General features: G+C 47.0%; 1 protein-coding gene across 1 annotated transcript in view; it reads left to right on the top strand.

The window, feature by feature from the left end:
* LOC147709200 (uncharacterized) overlaps positions 1 to 21,310 on the top strand; it is a 92,256-nt gene extending 70,946 nt beyond the window's left edge. The window contains exon 4 of the mRNA XM_086925896.1: positions 20,915 to 21,310. Coding sequence (XP_086782022.1) covers positions 20,915 to 21,310 — 396 coding nt within the window. The remainder of the gene's footprint in view (positions 1 to 20,914) is intronic.
* Positions 21,311 to 21,518: the final 208 nt, after the last annotated feature.

Below are 21,518 nucleotides of genomic sequence, written 5' to 3'. Positions count from 1 at the left end.
TGACAACAGGGCCTGGGGTGTACTGTTTAGACGTCATCAGTGCTGAGAGTGTACCTGAGTGACCCTCCCAGAGACCGTTGCCAAGTAGGCCTGACCTCCCCACCATGTAAAGAAATCGCTGTAATATGCTAAGCATATCTCCTACAGTAAGTAACGACCCCCTCCTACAAACCTTGAGCCCACCCCAGAGGTAATCTATATGTAAAGTATAGGAGATTTGGCCCATTTTTTGGCAATTCACTAATTTCGCGAGCTGACCCTATAGTGATAGGTCTGAAGACACATTTTTACAGGATACCCCTGCGGGTGGCACCACCGGTGGTGCAAGCCCACTAGCAGCATTTGGCTTACAGGCCATGGCACCCACCCTTATAGCACCCTAAAAAAACGTAAACCTAGTTACTGTTACAATTTCCACCGAGGGCATATGCCTGTATCTCTAACGAGTCAATAGCGCCTTATTTATTTATTTTCTTTATTTAGTGTGTTTTGTATAGTGCGCGGCTACCCCAACGGGGTGTCCCGGCGCTCCTGAAAGTGTAAATGAGTCTTGCTCCTGAGGGAATCAGCAGAAGAGAAAAGTTTTTAGTGCCTTACGAAAGGGGAGCTCGTCCGGAATCATCCGGATGAAAAGAGGGAGTTTGTTCCAGTGGGAGGCGGCGCAAACCTGGAAGGTTTTCCCTCCAGAACGAGTTTTATTAAATATAGGGGTGGTGAGAAGATTTTTGGAGTTGGAGTGAAGAGATCTCACATTCTGGTAGGGGTGTAGACAGAAGGACAGGTAAGCAGAGCATTGTCCTTTAATTGCCCTGTGAGCCAGTGTAAGGGCTTTGAATTCAGCTCTCTTCTGGATTGGCAACCAGTGGAGCGAGCGCCGATGGGGGGAAATGCGCTCTCTGAGGGAAATGCCACATACTAATCGGACCGCTGCGTTTTGAACTGTCTGTAGACGCTGGCAGAGCCCTGCGGCCAAACCAATGTACAGACCATTGGCGTAGTCCCAGTGAGAGGTAATCAACGCTTGGACTATAGCTCTCCTGGTGTTATTAGGGAGGAAGTTGATACATTTTTTTACCACCCTAATTTTGGAGAAGCAAGCCGCTGATACTGTCTGTACTTGGTTATGAAAGGAAAGGTTGGAGTCCCATCTGACTCCAAGGTTCTTTACGGAATCCTTAGGTGAAGGAGGAGGGCTCAGATCGAGTGGGCACCAAAGGTTGGGGTCCAAGGGCGAAGGCTGATGGAAAAAAAGGACCTCGGTTTTTCCGGCGTTAAGTTGGAGGCAGTTATAGTCCATCCAGGATCCAATTTTACGTAAACATTTTTTTAAAGGATCAAAGGGGGATTGGGAGAGTTTGTCATAGGAGAACAGGAGTTGGAAATCGTCCACGTATGAGGTGGCTTTAATTCCGGACTGAGCGATCATCTCTGCGAGCGGGGAAAAATAAACATTAAAGAGAAGGGGGCTTAAGGAGGAGCCCTACATGGTACTTAAGGAAGGTATGGAGTATAAACGGGAGCTCTTTCAGTGCCCTTATTAAAGATTCCCCACTCTAAGCCCAGTACCATTTTCCTTACATGAGTAACATTGACGTCTTACTTTCAAATGAGAGCGCTTGCAATTAGTGTAATAATGCGTTGGGTCTTTTCAGGGCTGGCTGACCTGAAGCTAAGGAACTCGGAGCATTGTAAATCCAGCATGGTTGAAATACGTTGAGAGCCCATAACATAGCCCAATTGCATAACATGAGGACACATTGTGTTTAAGCACGGGGAGATTAAGAGGTCTCCTGCCTTACTCCCGCGTATCATGCGATGTAGTCATGCCAAGACGGACCTGATCAATTGTGTTAAACCCCCCCCGTGGCAACACACATGCTGTACCACGTGTTAACTAACACCCATGCGTTACACCTACCTGGTATTACCCCCTAAAGGCCATGTGGTATGATCACTACAGCCACCTCCATGCAGTATAGCAGTCGCACCGCACTCGGTGCATAGCACCATTAACCTGCAAACCAAGCCAACCCTGACAATTGCTGCATCCTATCTGTTGATTACAATTCACAGCACAAAGGCCAAAAGGTATGAGCAACGTGCATAGCACCTTTGACATGCAACCAAGCCAGCAATGAAAATGGCTGCATCCTATCTGTTGGTTACAATTCACAGCACACCAGGATTTGTGGTCAGGTATCCATAGCCTAACACAGCTGAAACATTTTCACTGATGTGCCCTATAACGCACATCACAACTTATATTCAATATACCTAAGTGTGTCCCATTTCAGAATGGGAACAGAGGTTAAATGTAGGTCACGAGCGAATGGAACAATCGGTCTAGCCAAGGTTACACTGCTCAGATTTCCGGTCATTTTTTTAAATTTGTTTTTTTTACTTTCATGTTATGCTAGGCCTTAAATTTCCCCAACCTAGGGTCATTTAGGCCATGTTGCTCCGCTGTGAATGCTGTTGCTGAAAACCATGGAGCAAAACTGACTCATAATACCCTGTTCCCATGACTGCATATTTTATTCATATAAAGTTCGGCAGGGAATCACATGATTTTTTCCGTTAGCGTCACCTGTCGTTACTTAAATTGGGTATCTTTCGAACTTAGGTGACATAACGCAGTCCCAGTGATAACACACTGTAATACCCCCACAATAACCACCACTTGGTAAAACTTAAGTACTTAAGTGTTAAACCCCCCACGTTACCAACCACTTGTTAAGACCTAAGTGGTAAACCTCTCAAGGTAACATAAGACCTAAGTGGTAAGCCCTACATGGTAATAGCCGTTAGTTAAGACCTAAGTGGTAAACCTTACATTGTAACAACCATTTGTTCAGACCTAGGTGGCAAACCCTAAACGGTAACAACCACTTGCTAAGGGTAAGTGGTAACCCTTACCTGGTAACAACCATTTGTTAATACCTAAGTGGTAAACCCTACACGGTAACAACCACTTGTTAAGACCTTAGGGTTAGACTGTACATGGTAACCACCACTTGTTAACACCTACGTAGTAATGCCAGGTGACAGTCATGCTGTAACGTACACGTGGTAACACCCCCTTACTAACCCCCCCACACTAAAACACCAATGCGGCAAACATAACAAACAGTAAACACCTGTGCGGTAACACCCTACACGGTCACACCCTTACTACATTAGCCAGTCGTTTCCAAACAGGACTGCTAGTAAGACAAGAGCTGCAGAGCTAACAATTGCGGCTAAGGACCAGCGAGCTGAGCCGGGGGTGGGGGGAGGTGGGTGTGATATGGGCACCAAGGCCTTGCAGTTTATTCCAATCCACATGTTAACTTAGATTCTACCAATATAGGTACCTCTGCAATTACCTAATCAACTAGTTGTCTTGTCATGGTGGGAACTGCCCGTAGGAATACTACCAAAGGAAATACTGTCCAGAGATAATCTTCCCCCGTACACCATCCCCGTCTCGTATGTAGTAGTATTAGCTTTTCCGTTTGGAAATGTACACGGGCCTCAAGTAACTCGTCCCAACTACCTTTGGGCCAAGCTTGCGCTATACAAAACGGCAGGAAAGGCAGCCTGCGATAACTGGACGGTAAGTATGGTGGCCCGGTCTCTCCCCTGGTTAGAAGAGCCCCCCATTGAAACCCATGGTAAATGATGATATCCCTGGATGCTAACTGAACGAATGTTGACACTCAAACTATGTTTAGTTGTAGGCCCTTCTAAGACATATATTGACACAAGTGTTGTAAATAGCACCGAGATAAGAACTTGCGTCCCAAATGATAATGCTCCAAGTAACTTGATACATGCATCACTTTACACCCCGATTTGTTATAAAGCGCCATCAAAATAGGGCAGACCGTCTACCCCTAGACAGGGCAGTAGGCTGCACCAGTCATGTCTAGTTAGCACTGCGTTGTTAGCAATGAGACATACTCGGTCACGGAGAAATGGCACCCTCCGTTCAAAATTTTGGGCTTATATCTTGTATATCCACCGTACACATTGCCCCAAGCTACATGTATCGTCCTCATTTTTTGAGTCATAAAACAAACAGTGCACCAGAGATGCCGGGGATTGAACCCGGGGACTCATACATGCACACCATGCACATCATGCGCTCTACCACTGAGCTAAAAAAACGCTGGCTTCAAAGGCCGAGTTGACCCTCAAGGTTCGAACCCACAACCATGAGTTTATACACAGTCCCCCACGGAGGATGGCAGTAGTGCACTAAGCCACCACACACTGAGTAATCTGCGCGCGCCGCCGAACCATGTATTTGCTTTCCACAATGCTTTTAGGGGCATTCAGTACACTCACCATTCCGGTGCCGAGCACGAGAGACTGCAGCATTCGGCATTTGTCCAGATCCAAATACCCCCCCGGTCGGTCTGAATAAAGACAGCAGGATTCTAGGCTCGCACGACCTCGGCCAATAAACTGTTGCTGCCCGGAGCATTGTGACTAATGTGAACTGCCCATGTTGCTCTGCAGCTCCTTGCCGATCCAGTCCCACGGAGCAACCTGAAAGATACAAACAAGAGGAGTTGCCCCACATCAAAGCAAGGCTGCCCGAGTCCCACTGCCACCGCTCTCCCAAACATGCTCCGACTGCTGCTTTGCCCCGGGCCCTGCCGCCGTGTTCACCGCGCCGATCCTTCCACCCAGTTCCACCGATTGACCTGGAAGGAAATAAGAGAGGCAATTAAAAATTACAGCCCCCAAGCGCCAGGATACCCGCAGGGTGACAGAATGCGCTATATAAGTATTATTCAATCTAGCGGGCTGCAGAAAAAGAATTACAGCCTCCTAGAGGCTGGAGGGGCAGGCCGTGGCACGCGGTGTCAAAGAGGCAGACTCCCGAGCTCCACGGCCTTTTAACCCCTCTTTGGCCAGGCCGGATCTAACCGGCCTGGCCTTTGTCCCATAGTGACCCGGAAGTGATTCAATCACTTCCGGGTCACTCCAGGACCTAGGATCCAATCTACGTTTGAGGCGCGACCGCCGCATCATGGTGACGCGATGGGGGGGCGCGCCCCAACAGCTATAGCGGGTTGTGTGTGGGGGCCGGTGCGCCCCGCCATACTCGGCCCCGCCTTTCCTAAATGTGTCTGAGTGCTACGCCTCCCCAGGGGTGGCGTAGCGAGGCGCAAGAAGGAGAAATGTTTTCATTTCTCCTCTTTTTTCCTCTTTCAATGTGTGCTGCATTCTACAGCACACATTGAAGAGGAGAATGCCTGTACAGATTGTTTTAGTGCCGGAAGGTGCCCCTTACTGCACAAAAACAATCTCCCCATGACGCAGGAATCGTTGCACCATGGTGGAAGGGTGCCTGTGCATGGCAGCTGTTTGTGCGCCAGCGCAGAGGAGAGCACAGGAATGCAACATATTATTGTAAATATGTTGCATTCCTGTGCTTTGGAAGTGCTGCAGCATGGCGCAGCTAAAGGGCTTGCGTTACCACGCTGCGGCACTTCCTAGTAAATCTGCCAACCCATGTGTAATTATCATGAGATATATTCTTTCTAGTGCCTGGTCTCACAGTAGTCACACCAACATGTTTCCCATGGAGAACCTCTAAAATACATTATCATACCCCATGCAACCCCTTTGTTGGAAAATGCTTACAGAAAAGGAAAGGTTGCTAAAGTGGGGCAGAATTTACAATGGTTGAAAATGTATTGTCAAAAATACATGTCGGCAAATAACTGTTACTTTTTTTTCTGATAGACTAGTATGTGAGTCCCATAACTTTGATTCATTGTCCCGTCCTAACCTTTACCGTAACATTTTCAATCTTCCACAGCTGTGGGAGAGAAATTAGACAGATTTTAGACTGGCAAAAATAATCCCGATTTCAGTAAAAAAGCAAGTTACAAAATTATGTGAACCTAAAAATCTACAAAAGAGCAACAAACCGGAACACGTGCCAATCACCACTCAGGAACCCATCGCTGAAAATAGCTCAGTCTGAGTATCACTGTCATTGAGAACCAAGGAACCTAGGGACTTATTTATGAGAGGCCAGCGCTACCGGCGCGTCACTTCTTCTGATGCTCCGCAGTATGGCCTCTCATCATATCTATGGGGCAACACAAGGCCACTCTGCATAGCTTTGCTTGGCCTTATAGATAAGGAGTAAGGCAAAGCAGCGTAAGCTGCTGCCTTGCCTTACTCTGCGTCAGAGGCATTCCATGGTCGTTGCAGTGAGTTTTCCCACGCAGCCCCCATTTTGACGCTGCCCCAGATTAAGTTAATCATCTAAACCTGGGGCAGCGCCGAAACCTTACGCCTCCCCAGAGCAGGCGTAATAAGGAGAAATACTTTTATTTCTCCTCGGTTTTTCCTCTTTCCATGTGTGCTGCATTCTGTAAAGAGGAAAACGCCTCTCAGGATTGTTTTTGTGCAGGAAGGAGCACCTTCCTGCACAAAAACAACCCGGCCTGCAATGGAGGCACATTTGCAGCTTGTTGCAAGGGTGCCTACATTGGCACAAGGCAACAAATTGGGCGCCAGTGCAGGAGGGGCAGAATGCACCTTATTTTATATGGTGCATTCATGCCCTTTCACATTGGCGTAGGGCAGCGCAGCAAGAAGTCTTACGGTGCTGCCCTACACCAGTTCCTCCTAAATGAGGCCCCCACTGTCTACTCAAGACTGATTTGGTTGCTGGATCATGAGTCTTAAGTAATGAAATATTCAAACAACCTGGGAGTTAGAAATCGAAAACAAGACAAGAATCTCAGTTTTAGGAAGCACTCTGCAGATAATAGGGGTTCTTGGAACTTGACTTACAGATACAGACACCGCTTCCAGGCACTACTGCTCTTATTCCTCTCGGCAGCAGAGGGCTTACCATTTCATTATAACTGGTGAAGCCGCTATATAACAATAACAAATTAAATATAGCCATTTGCAAATTGATATTAAACTAAGGGGCTTATTTATGAGAGCCCTGCGCCACTTTTGCACCACGCAAAGTGGTACATGCGTGAAGCCATGCACAGCCACCCTGCGTGGCTTTGTGTGGCCTCATAAATTATAAGTAAGGAGACACAGCGCAAATCACTGCGTCGCCTTACTCTGCGCCTGGGGCGCTGCAGTGTGTTTTCCCAAGCAAAACACCCACGGAATTTGACGCTGCTCCAGATTTACTAAGTGATGTAAACTTGGGAAGCGCTGAATCTGTGCGCCTTCTGAGGGGAAGCAAAACGAGGAGAAATATGCTTATCACTCCTTATTTTTACCTTTTGCCTTGTGTGTTGCAATAAGCCTCTTAGGATAGTTTTTGTGCAGCAAAGTGCCCCTTACTGCACAAAAACAATCCTGCATGCAACGGATGCACCCTTGCACCATGGTGCACTTGTGCCTTTGCTGGAGCAGGGCTGCCGAAACAGTGCCAGGCAGGGAGAGAGGACAGGAATGCACCGTACTGCTTAAATACAGAGCATTCCCGCTCTTTCACTTTGGCATAGGGCAACGCAGCAAAGTGCCTTGCTGCTCTGCCCTATACCAAAATCCCATAAATCAGCCCTTATGGGCGGTTGGTATTGCTCGAGGTTTACTCCAGTACAGCCAATTGCTGGACGAAATTTCCTGCAAACTTTTTTTGATGGATGCTTGGAATAGTTCATGGTTCAATATTTTTTTCCTGGTTTGTTTATCATGTCCTGATTATTTAGGAATCTCCGATGACGATCCGCTAAACCTAAGGATTCAGCAGAACACTGATTGGGAAGCACTGCAATAAATACTAATCTACCTGGGGCCGTATTACACATTATCACTGTTTTTGCCCGACGCACCTTTCAAAAGATGCGTCGGCTGCAAACAGTGATAATGTGCCCCATTATGGTGTATGCACTGTCCCCAGGGCAGCTGCAAACTTGCCCTGGGGGCAGTGCATTCATGTGAAAACGCAGAGCAGCTGCTCTGTGTTTTCATAGTGCAGGCGGCACCCGCCTGTACTTTCAAAGTGGATTAGAGATCCCCTTGCAGGCGGGTGCAGTCAATGACTGCACCCGCTGCAAGGGGATGTTGGGCGGTCCATGGGACCCCTTTACTCCCTGCAGAAGGCTGCTCTTAAGTGGCGCACTGTCAGTGCACCTCCTGAGGGCTTCTTTGACTCTGCGCCTGCGTCTATAATATAGCGTGGGCGCAGAGTCAAATGAATACCCTCATTTTCATAGGGCACGCCCCTATGGAAATGAGGGAACACCCTCTGTTGATATTGGTGGCACTTTAAGTGTGCCAGCGCTATTGGTATTATAGAAGGGGACACACAAGCATCTGCGCCCCCTTCTAATACCAAAGTTCCCCGGGGGCGCGCAAAGCGGGCCCAAACTCCCATTGCGCCCCCAAGGCACCATCTGTAATACGGCCCCTGGGTGTATTTTAGTGTCTGAAAAGAAATTTTCCAACACCTTCACATATTTCTTACAAATCCACCAAAAATAAGAGGCCACAAAGTTTAATGAGTTTTAACTTATAAAATAGGACTTTCACAATGCTTTTAATATTATATACTCCATCTTTAAACCATTTTGTAACGAAATGTAATTAGGCTTATCTTTTTTTCATTAGTCCCGAATTGCAGAGGAAAAGCTCGGCCAGTTATGCATTTTACTTACAAAACGGTTGTGAGTTTACATACTATACGTTTAGATAAAGGGGAAATACACACTGGAGCATAGATTTACGGAAAGCAGGAAAACAGCAAACTTCATCAGGCCAATGGTTGGGAATTCCAATTGCATAATAGAGACTTTGCACAATACTAGTGTATCATGGCCACATCTTGGGATTTTCAACAGGAATAGTTGTGAAAAAGCTCTGCATGTTTCGTGAAAATGAGACATGATTCTTGTCTGGAACGGTATACTGCTTTTGCCCTGCGGCGATTACACTACAAGACGTTATCACACAACTATTTCATTTCACCATGCAGGTATTTTTCTAAATGACATAATTATTATGCCATCTAAAAAAATATATAGATTTAAGAGTTATGGGATGGGTAACGGTTTTATATGGGTTTAGGAGTGGGTAAAGGCATGAAGTAGTATGGGATTTACTGGGGTTTTTAGTGTCAGGGATTGGTAAGGGTACAGGATACTCAGGGGCCGATTTACAACTGCTGCCGCATCTCTGCTAATCAGCAGGGATGCGCCGGAACAGTTGCGACACACCAAACCACCCGTGCGTCACTACTGATGCGCCGCATCTAAAATGCGGCGCACTGTGGTGCACGGATGGGCAGATGCTTGTCGCATCCCCCGGCGGAAAGGCGACGCATTGCTGGAGTTGTGTCGCAAGCGCAACGCGGCTCCAGCAAGGCTCGGGTGCCCCTATGCCTAACATGCTGGGTCAATCCTTACACCTGCTTCAAGCAGGCACAGGGTTTTGACGCAGCATGGCCATAAAAGTGACTGAGTGAAATCTTTTAGATTTCACTCAGCCACTTTTCAGAGGCTTCCTGGGCTGGAACACCACCCCTCTGTGCCAGAACGCCCACATGTGGTGCAGGGCTTTACAACGTGATGCAACTCCCAGATGCATCACGTTGTAGATACCCCGCAGCATGGCGCTAGCTTTTTTCCACCGCCGCTGTGTAGCAAAAGTGACACAACGGCGGTGCAAATGTGCCGTACGGGTCTTGTAGATCTGTCCCTAAAGGTTTTTTATGGTACGAGGTAGTAATGGTCATAAGTTTCTTTTAGGGATGGGTAAGGCACAGGGTGGGAAGGGGTCAATTCAAAAGTTTATCGGAGAGAGAAAAAACAATCTATATGTTTGAAATATATGTTTATCTATATTTTTTTAAAGAGTTTTGGGGAACTTTATATATCTTTTTTTCAAAGTGGGGTTTGAGGGATTATCCCAAACGAATACAATAAATATATAATGCGTGGTAAGGCCCTCCATGGTATCACAACACATTCTAATGGTCAACGCATTGTTATGCCCGAGGGAAATTGACTGATATTCGCATGGAACAGCTTGATTCTATTCCTGCCCATGCATTTGTGGACAGGTTGCTAATAATTCAGTAATGTAATTCTGCGTCTGCCAGAAAGCCCAAAATTCAAAGTATCTTTAGACTTTGTGCGAGCACACTATATCCAAGTGCCTTCCTTATCAAATATCTGAACATTATACAAAATATATTGAACACACAGATCCTTATTATTAGCTATATTCTTTTTTAAATCATTTACTGTGCATCCTTTTATATCATTTCAGAAACAGCACTCTTTAGTAATAAGGCCAGCATTATACATTTAATCATCAATTGGACTTCCCCCGCAACCATTGCGACAGCAACAGTATCAGTGAAAGATCTAGTCAAAAGCATGAACAAATTGTCCAGTTCGTTGTAAATCATAGGGAGGCCCAGCACTTGTATTCCAAGATGGGACCAAACTCCCAATTTTCCTTGTATAGAGTGGCCACAAAATATCACAATTGCCTGCTGACATATCTCAGGTATCGATCTTACTCGCAGTAAATCTTATGCTATCCAGTACATGCTCCATTGCCAATGTCTTGTGATTCTTCCCGCATGCCCACGAGCTGAATTAAATTGGATCCATCTTCAAGAGGAGCCCAAGGCCTCCCCATTCACCTGCCATTATAAGACTAGACCCAGGGCAGCTTCGCCATATATGCAGAAGCCCTACCGTAGCCCCACTGTTCCACCAGAGTTCATTTAAGCAAGACTTGCACATTGAATTGTTATGTTATGTTATGTTACTGGGTATTTATAAAGCGCACGGCTACTCCCAAGAGTGTCTTGGCGCTAGAAACACCCCGTAACAGACCAGTGAGCACAACAGCTGGTAGACCTCATTCTAATTTTGGAAAAGCCAGGTTTTTAGATTTCTCCTGAAACTAAGGAGAACCTGCTCCTCTCTTAGGTAGGGCAGCAGGCTGTTCCATAGCTGAGAGGCCATCACCTGAAAGGAGCAGCCCCCCATGCAAGTGCGAGAGAATTTTGGAACAGTCATCAGCCACTGGGTCGAGGACCTCAAAGTTCTGAGTGGGGCATAGTGCTGAATTCTATTCCTAATATAAGGATCCCCTATGTTATGGAAGGCCTTAATGGCCTGTACTAGGGCTTTGAAGTTTATCCTCTCTTGCACCGGGAGCCAGTGCAGGGACCTCAGGTGGGGGCTTATGTGTGTCCTGGGGCCTACCATAAGTATTGCTATAGCCGCTACATTTTGTACCACCTGCAGGTGGCCCAAAAGGTAGTCTGGGAGGCTCAAGTACAGAACATAGACATAATCCAGCCTAGATGTAATCAGGGCATGGACCACTGTTTTCCTATGTGAAACTGGAAGTGTCCGGAGGAAGTTTCTCAACATTTCCAGTAACCCAAAGCACATGCCGGCCACTGTTTGAACCTGGGACTTCATAGACATGTCAGAGTCCAGTTTCACCCCAAGGTGTTTCCCGGTGGTTAATGGACTAGCTGGGGGGAAAATGTTCTGAGGCCACCATTGGTGCCATTTCTCGCCTGGGTTATGGCCCAAAAAAAAGAATTCTTACTTTTTGGTATTGCATAGCAGTTGATTTTGTCTGAACCCGGCGAACACCTTCGCCAGGCAAGCATTTATCTTGCTACCCCTCAGTACATCAACCTTCTCGCAGGTGAAAAACAGCTGCGTGTCATCGGTGTAAAATATAACTTTAGCATCGTATGCCTCTGACAGACGCGCCAGGGGAGACATGTATACATTAAACAGAGTTGGGTTCAAAACGGAGACATGTGGGACTCCAACTTTCAAAGGGGGATGGGGGGCGAGAAAGAGGGGACAATCAGGGCCGGACTGGGAACCAAAACCGGCCCTGGCAAAGTGCTCGGCTGGCCCCCCTCCCCCAGGGGGTTGTGGGTACTGCCGAGCTCTTTGCCAGGGCCGGTTTTTGGCCGATTGTGTTACTGCAAAAACGGCCCTGTAACAAAAACGGCCCTCAGGGGCCCCAAACCGTCCCCCCACCCGTGCGGCGCACTGGGGGATTGCCCGGTGCCCGCTATAGCCAGTCCGGTCCTGGGGACAATACTGTTTGCTGCCGGCTTTCCAAAAGGAAAGGGAACCACCTAAGGACCATGCCACCAATGCTGCAGTCCTGAAGTCTGCAGGAGTAAATCATGGGGCACGGTATCAAAAGCCGTGGAGAGGCCCCATAGAATCAAAACTGCTTTGCCTCCTCTGTCAAGAGTCATTTTGATAGTTTCTGAAACTTCCAGTAAGGCCGTCTCTGTACTAAAATTGGGTCTAAAACCTGACTGGCTCAGGTGTAATACATGATTGGCCTCTACAAAACCTGTAATAACAGCATTTACATATTTCTCCTGAGTTTGAGAGAGAAAAGGTAACAGCGATATTGGCCTGTGGCTACTGGCTACAGAGGGATCCGCTAACGGTTTCTTTAAAAGCTGATACGCTTTTTCAGAGTTTCCAGCTATCCGGCATCAACCCCTCGGACAGGGAGAGGTTCTAAACCGAATTACCAGCAGGATTGATCACCTCAGCTATAGATGCCAATACTTTCACATGGCACAGGTCTGAGGGTGAGACAGATTTCAACGCTCTCATTATTGTAAGTGTTTTGGGTGGTGAAATTGGGGAGAAGTGCAAAAGGGCCCCACTTGAGTTGACAATAACAGGGGGGGGGACAAACCTGTGTTGCCATCCTTTGCTTGAGGTGGCTCTCTAAATGAATCTTGGATGGTTTTAATTTTATTGTACAAGTATTGTGCAATGTGATTTGTCCATTCATTAGTGGGGGCGAATGGGCTACTGATTGCGTTAGGGGAGGAGAAATCTTGTACAATTTTAAAGAGTTTTTTACTGCTATTCCCAGCTTGTTCCATTTTCATAGACAGGAAACTCTTTTTTTCTCACAAACTTTGACGTACTGGGCTTTCAGGGCCAATTTGAAGCAATTTTATTCACGGGGTTGAGGTCTGTTAGAAATGGGGTAGCCAATTCTACGGGGGTAGCATGGTGCAGAGCGGGCAGGCCAAACTCCTGAGGACATGTGTGAAGCATCCACGCAGTACACACAGACAACACACCACAAAAAGATACACAACACCAGTTTTGTTGAAAAAGAATAACTTTTATATTGTCTCAAATCTGCAACAGAAATCACAGTAGTCACAATACTGCGCCAACTGGCGCCAGGGCAATATATACAGGGGGGATTATGTACAGGTGCAAAGGAAAAAGAAGAAAAAGGTAAGTCCATTAGGGTCAATAGTGCAATTAAAACATTAGCATTAACCTTTAGCATAACCTTATGCAGGTACTTATATCAACAGCATCAATCCAAGAATGAGCAATCCCGTAGGCATATCATCTCACTATACCTCACCAGCACAAGCATGAGAACATAGAGGCCTAACTTTAGCAGTAGGCGAATAACAGCAGGCTTCCAGCATAAAATAAAACATTAGGAGTTAAAGCACAGTTTGGCTTGCATTAGCATCTCCTGCAAAAAGGACAATAGGCGTGCAAGGCAGATGAACAGGAAGGCATGCAGACATTAGACCTAACTCAGGGGCATAACAGGTGAACCTAGGGTAGCTTCCTGAGACCAAAAGCATGGTCAACACTGTTAAACACAACAGGCATCATGCATGGCATTAGGCTACACATCACCCTCTTAGCAGAAAGTCCTAGGGCATGGGTAGATGTCCTCCCACAGTCACTGGGCCTAAAAACCTTCCCTGGCATGAATACATTAGGCATTGGTCTACCGTAGGCCTATACTCTGACATCAGGCAGGACCACAGCACCTCCTAGGGCGCAAAAAAACAGGGGGCAGAGCATCAGCATTCGATTGGCATCAACCTTAGCCGGGCCCCCCTGAACAATGCCCTCCCCATGGGGCAGAGGCACAACCTGGCATTCAACATAAGCCTGCCCACGGCTGCAGATTGGTCTCTGGCGTCACAGTTTACGTGGGAGCCCTACGGGGGCATCAAAATAATTATGGCCCCAACAGTACAGCGCCCGCAACTGTGGTGCCGCCGAGTGCCTTCCCGAAGTATTGATCCAGGAGGGTGGGCGCCGACACGTGCCCCGACACTTCCCACCCCCAGCTCCTCAAAAGGCCTCTCCCCGTGCCTCTGGGGGCCTCCGGCAGTCTCCCACTTCCGCTGCACTCACCAAGCTCTTGCGGGGGCTGCCTGGGCTCCAGACTGCTTCGTCCTGCTTCCCGGGCTGCAGGTACGGCAATATGCGGGGCTCTCTGCCCTACACGAGAGCCCCCGCTGCAGCAGCACTACGGCCGACCTCACCCGGCCTGTTCTTGTCTGCAGGGGCAAGGACCAGCGGGGTGGGCTCCCGCTCCGGTCATTTCCCACCAACTTGGTTCCCTCGACGTCGGGATTTGGCAGCAAGGCCGCGGCGGTGAGGTGAGCCAGTAGCTCTTCGAAGCCACAGTCCGAGAGGGGCAAAAACAGGTGAACACTCGGGACTCCACAGCACCCAGGGGGCACAGCGCTTCACGAGGCAACAGCACCTGGAAGGGACAGGGCTGGTAGCAGGGTCCTTCTGTATAGCGCTTGACGGGGGTCCTGCGCCTATTATTTAGGCTCGGTCCACAGAACTACAGCGCTTTCTTAGCCCAGCGCTGTGGAGGGCAGACACTCCTCTTCCCCGGGCACTTCTGATGCAGCGCCCATGAGGCGCTTGGTCCCACCAGCAGCCTCAGGGGCCCCAGGGTAATGCTCCTCACCTCCTGGGGGGGATCCAGTCCAGCCCAATATAGAGTTCTTCTTCTTCCAGGGCCAGGGGGCATAGCAGCAAGCACTACTGGGCAAGGTCAGCAGTCAGTGGGTACTCATCAGGACAGGGCGGTAGGCTTTCACCATTCTCCACTGTAGCGTGGTATTCCTCCTGTACAGCAGCCTGTACTCCTGCAGTGGGGCTTCCACTAGCCCCGTGGACAGCAGAGGGGTTTTAGTTGAGTGCAGGGTCCAGCACACAGGCCCAAGTGGCGGTTCCTCCTGGCAGTAGGTCCCCTCACGTTCCTGTCCCTGCTCTGACTGAGCACATGGTGGCACAGCCCCCTTATTTATATGCTCCTCACCCCACCTACCAGTCAGTGCCAGAAGCTTCTGGAATCCTCTGGGGAACTGATTCTTACTGGCTGAGGGGGAGGAGTAGAGCACCCTGGGTGCCAGGCTTTACCTCCAAATGCTGGGATGGCTGGGTACCAAACAACTAGACCGCTAACCTACTGCAGTCAGGTGGCACAAAACACAGCCATGGCGTCCATTTTAAATGCAGCACGCTACCAGGGTACATTTCTACTATGGGGGTTAATAAGTGCACACACCATTGCATTACATTACACTGGACATCCCACTCCACACATGGCCTACACCTTTCTTCACCATGGGGGAGACGTCCTAAAATAAGGGTGTGAAAAGCGAAAAAAAATTGGGAAAAGGGCCAAGACCAACAAGGTCCTTCCTCCATATTCTCTCAAGGCACTTGCAAGCGCTTTTGCTCTTTCTTAGGCCCCCATAAACCACGGGGCAGAAGCTCCACAGGATTTTGCTACTCGAGTTTAGGGGGGGGGGTAGTTCCATAGCACGATCCTGGAGTCAGCTTTCTAAAGAGAGCGCATCACTCTCTAAGTTTCCGCTGAAAGGAATAGGATGTAACCTAAGTAAACTAGCTAAGGCCTCTGAAGTAAGCTGATCAAAAGGCCTAAAGCTGCAGGCCCGCGGTTTGCAGTATGATGGAGACCTTCCTGATTCCTTACAAACTCTAAAGGTAAGTAAGAAATTATCGGACCAGATAATAGGGAGTGTTTCGTCTATTTCAATCCTGATTATAGAGAAGATCTGGTCCAGGATGTGGCCCTTTTCGTGAGTAGGGAGCAGGATATGGGGTCAGGTTGAGGATACTTAGGGATTCACACAGCTTCAAGGACTCCGGTTCAGTTGATTGGTCCTTTTGGATATTAAAATCCCCAAGTACCAAGCAGTGCCTGTGTTTGGCCACAATAGGAGAGATGGCATGACCAAGGGACTCCAAGAACAGACCTGCCATCCCGGTGGTCTATAGATTACTATGCCAGCGATGGACTGGTGAGCTGACACAGTCAAAAGGAAACCGAGGCCCTCGGCTCCTTATAACTCTGCAATACGTAGTGATGAGCAGGGGAAAGTGTTTTTATGAATGGCCACGCCCCCACCTCTGCCACCTGGCCTATCCTTTCATATTATCAGATAGCCATGGGGATCGCATTAGCGATGGTAGGGTTGGAGCCAGCATGAAGTCAGGTTTCAGTTATAAACATAATGTCAGGCATAAGATCAGTGAGGAGGTCACAAAGCTGAAACTCACTTTGTTTTTTATAGATCTGGTGTTCATAGGGACTGCTTTCAGATTGTTCCCGATCCCAGGATTCAGAGGAGGGGAAGCGCGCATGACAGTTACCCCCTCTTGCTACACACCTGCACCAGGGGGGGTAGGCAGACCAATTACAGTGTTTGCAGGTGAGGTGGTTTGTGTCTACTGTGAGTAAAGTGGGAGCGGCAGCTCACACACTTTTCAAACGCTAGTAGACTTTCTCTGCTATAACTCAATCGGTAATCGTGTGCGTACTGATCACCTGATGTGCAACCAGTAGGGTTCCCAGCGACGGTCACCTCCGGGACGCTGACGGGCGCATACGGGCTTGCCTTAGGCAAGCCGTCGGGGCGCCTGCTGCCCCAGTCCATTGCACGCTCATGCAGCGTCCTGTTTTGTAGTCTCCAGTTCAACGACTAGACTGCTACTGGATACACAGAAAAGCCATTGTAATTCGATCTACTTCATGTCTCCCTCGAAATAGCTACACCAGCTTCTGTGAACAAGCACTCCAATTTAGTAAATATGTTGATATATTATCAATTCCTCCTTGTAATGCAGATATGCTTCAACTATGGCTCATATATAACAGGGACCTGGCTGCTTCATGCACTATAGAGGGGCATATGTTTTGAAGTTTTTATCTTACCCTGTCAACCGCTATGCAGCCAACCTTTAGAGAGTGGGACAGGGCCGTTGATCCATCTCATCACTACTCTTCACTGGTGTGAAGATAACTGCTACATATCCCGGCAGGGTCACTAATGTGGATTTTTGAACTTCAAAGTTTATGATTTTCAATATCATTCAAATAGATTCTCTCCCAAAGAACTGAACATCTGGCCAGAGCTAAGGCACGTTGAACTTCGCATTTGGGAAAGGCATGATCAGCCCGAGATCAATTTTATGGTGCAAAGCCAATGTAAAATAAAATCTATTTAAGAATTTAAAGGGCAAAAATGTGTGTCTGTAACTTTTAGAAGTGGTGGGAGTTTGGAAGCACTAATATGTCCCATTGTTCAGCCCAACACTGCTCCCCCATAACTGACTCCCAGTGTCTGTAGCCAGAATTTCTGTACTGTCCAGTGGTATTAAATAGCTACCTAACCACTAGTGTCTTTCAATTGTAATACGCTGGTGCAGAGTATGAGATCAAGGGGTTCATCTGGAAAGGAAGGGTCCTGTTACTTAGTAGTCTACATCTGAAGTAAATAAAGGCGCCCAATGGGCTAGCTACCCTTTTCGAATTGCCCTATCACGGTATAAAAAACTCAAGTGTGTCATACTTCGCCACTTTGGCAATTCTATAATCACTTGCTCAGTCGTAGTTACGAAAACCTAGAAGGGAAAGTTGGGGGGGGTGGGGGGAGCACAACCAGGAATGCCCACCTTTTTTATCATACCTAATAAAACGTTAAATATGGAATAAAGTTAAAAACGAGAAATATTAGGCTCGGTAAAGTCATACACATATACATTTAACGCGGATGCCATCTTAGAAAAGTATACACAGAGGAACCACAAAGGGATAAGAATACACAACATTCTAATGGACGGTCTTAAAACCCTGCGTAAAAAAAATGACCGAACAAAAACGAAGGCAAGAAAAGAAAATCTAAGCATATTTGCTGGTACAGAGAAAAAAAATTAACCTGTACAGAATGAGCTTTCTTTAAAAGGAATACAAAGGCTATGATACATAATAAAAGGCAGTACAGAATTGTTGGACATACTCCTCTCTGCAGGGTCCTGCTGCTAACTAGTGCTAAAGTGCTTATGCTCTCTCCTCTAAACATGGTAAAGTTGGCTTACATCCAACTGGCACATTTAATTTACTTGTAATCTCTAGTAAAGTGGTACTACATATATCCAGGGCCTGTGAATTAAATGGTACTAGTGGTCCTGCAGCACTGATTGTGCCATCCAATTAAGTAGCCCGGTAAACATGTCTCAGGCCTGCCATTATAGCCTGTGTGCGCAGTTTATACTGCCATTTCGACCTGTCAGAATAAACCTTTTGCCAAGGCTAAATCTTCCTTTTTAATACATAGATCTCCCCTAGGCTAGGCCCCACACAGCCCAGAGTGCAGGGTGCAATGTATTTAAAGGTTGGTAATGTACTGTTAATTTGTACATGTACTGGTAGTGAAAAAACCCTACATTTGTTTTTCACTTCTGAAAGGTCTGCTTCCCCCGTAGGATAACATTGGGTTAACTTATTACATTTAATAAGTGACAACTTTCAATTGGGAGCAGGTATGAATGTCGAGTTTGGTGACTAAGGAATTGAAATTCAAATTCCTCTTTAATAGTAAAGTCAGATTTGAAGTCAAAATTCTGATACTACCACTTTTAGAAAGATGTAATTTTCTTGTCCTAAAAATTTGGTTTCTGTATCCTTCATCCTAGTTCACATGATTAGGTGTAGCTGGCAGTAGGTCTTTGTGTATTGCTCCGAGACAGAAAGACAAAGGGGGAATCGATGTTGGCAGGATGGGCCATCTCTGACTTGATGAGGGGGAGGAGCTGTCATCTACCACACTTGCACATCACAAAGGCTCTGACTGAGCACACTCACCAAGGGGTTGACACTAGTCTTTTATGACCTCTGTCAAGCTGGGGTTGGGGCAGGGAAGCGGGAAATTCGAGACACCTCTGGGGGGCAAACCTCTAGAAACGTCTCCTATTTTAAAGTAGGCACCAGAAATAAATATTGGACCTTCAGGCCCAACTTTTAAATACAACTCTGGACCTGTGGAAGACTCAGAAGGAAATCTGTGCTACCCCACAAGTTGGATTGCTATTCTGATGCCCTGCAGCTTGAGTGAAGAGGCCTGGACCTGCATCTTGTACCCAGGACCACCAGTGTGACTCCAAGGGCTAATTGACTGGCCTCTTGGTTTGAGACTCAGAGACAGCAAAGGTTCCAACCACTTTGCATCCAGCACCTGAACTCTATTCGCTGCGAGCCCTACCCTCAAGCGGTGCCACCCCAGGCCAGGACCCTTCGAAGTGGGCCTGAAGGTGATCTGCCAGGCCAACTGTTGTCCTGTGGGTAGAGCTGGTACAGCATGATGGGTCTCAGCTTCGTGACACATTCCCGACACTGGACCTCGCATCATAGCCCACAGTCTCTTCAGAACTGCTGCTGTGCAACGCATTTTCGATGTAGGCCTTTGCATCGCAAGCCCATTGTGGACGGCATCTTCGACGACAATGCAGGTCTTGTCATCGCATTCCCACAGCTTCTTCTGATCTGCTGCTGTGCTACACATCCTTACTGCTGGACTTCACATTGCAAGCCCCTCGTCGACGAAGACGCAGGACTCCACAATGCAGCCCGCAACTTCCTCTGAACCACTGCTGAGCAATGTATTCTTGATGCGGGATCTCACAATGCTCCGCAAACTAGGATTTAAGGTAGTTTGTTAAGCAGGCCAAACTTGGTGCCTGTATCCGGTCCGCACTCCTTCGCAGTCAGCCTGAATTTGTGACTTTGTCTGAGTCCGGCTTGACCAGGTAACCACAGTTGGCGCTTTGTGCTTCTTTGCGCTGTTTCCACCTAAAACTTTAAAATTGCATAGCTGTTTCTACGGATTGGATTTTTGTTGTTTTAATCTCAAATAATTTCGTAAATTTTACTTTGTTTTTCTAAATTGTTGTGGGATTTTTCTTGTGCAGTGTTTTTATGTTAATACTGTTTGAGGTGCTGCATACATACTTTACACATTGCCTCTAAGTTAAGCTGACTGCTTTGTACCAAGCAACCAGAGGGTCAAGCACACGCTAATCTGGGGTTCTCTTGTTCACCCTGATAGAGATAATGGTAGCTCCTTGAGTAGGGGTTCAACCCCTCAATCAGTAACCCAATTTCCAACAAGAAATTACAGAGATTTTGGCCAAGACTGAATTGTATGGAGCAAAGACCAACATTTCCCTGAGCAGTTAAGCGAGCTATTTGGATTGCCCTTCAGCCTTCAGTAAATTACAATGCCCTGAACCTGCCCTCCCAGTAACCCCTTAATCCAATTCTATGTCCCCAGTCCTCATACCCCCAGTAGAACCACACTGAGCTATCACCCATGAGCTTCCAAAGCGATGAAACTAACAAAACAATATTATGGCAGCTGTTTGGTCTATAGTTTTGGTGCTCTGCTCCCGCCGGTCAAGTTCTGAAAACAAAAAGGAGGCAAATTAGAAGTCTGAAACAATACTGGAACTGTATTGGAATTAGTTGTATACAAAATGTTGATGCTACAGATAATTGACATAATGTCTAGTAAAGATGAATATTGCAATTTTAGCTGAGACACACAAATAGTTGTTTATGTAATGTATATACTGTCTTGTGCATGTGCAAGACATGACTTGTTAAGAGTTAAGTTTATTTAAAGAAGTATAATAATATTCAGAACATTTTAACTATCTCTTGTCATTCTTTTACATATATTGAGTTATTACAATCAACGAATTGTGGTCACTGCTAGCTATACTTTAGTGATAAAAGTTATGTTTCATATCTTCTAAAGGTGTGGTTCCAAAATCGAAGAGCGAAGCATCGCAAGCATGAAAGGGTGATCCAAAAATCACTGACGTCCTCTGTGATTCCATCCTGCAGTAATCTAATGCCGGGAATGTGCTCAGGATCCACTCCATCCCGCCAGTTTCAGTATCCACATTCCCTCAACCACATGCCACGCTTCTCCTCTTTAGCTAGTACCAGCTACTCTCCGCATCCTACTGTTGGTCAGTTTCCATGTTCAAGCAATCATCCACACTTGTCTACTGCTCCACCACCTTCTCACCCGCATGACGATTGGTACAGTCCGCTGAGGTCAATTAACTCTTCAGGTGCCAGTATGCCTCCTTCAATGCTATCCCTAACATCCATTTCAGCTTTGGATCCCTCAGTTCACTGGAACTAAAAACGAATTCGTCAGCCCAACCTTACACAGATGGTTAGAGTTTACCAATAACATTTTTCTAATCAATTCATCAGCTCCAGTTAACATGATATAAACACTTTCCTTCGAATGATAATGAATGCATTTTGTACAGCTTGTTGATTTGCTATTTCTCTTTTAGGTGTTAGAAGTATTTTAATAAACAAATTTCCTAAAACATGTATGTTTA

This window comes from Lissotriton vulgaris, chromosome 6 (assembly GCF_964263255.1).
Source record: "Lissotriton vulgaris chromosome 6, aLisVul1.2, whole genome shotgun sequence".
Taxonomy (NCBI): domain Eukaryota; kingdom Metazoa; phylum Chordata; class Amphibia; order Caudata; family Salamandridae; genus Lissotriton; species Lissotriton vulgaris.
This window is presented reverse-complemented; position numbering and strand designations above follow the sequence as displayed.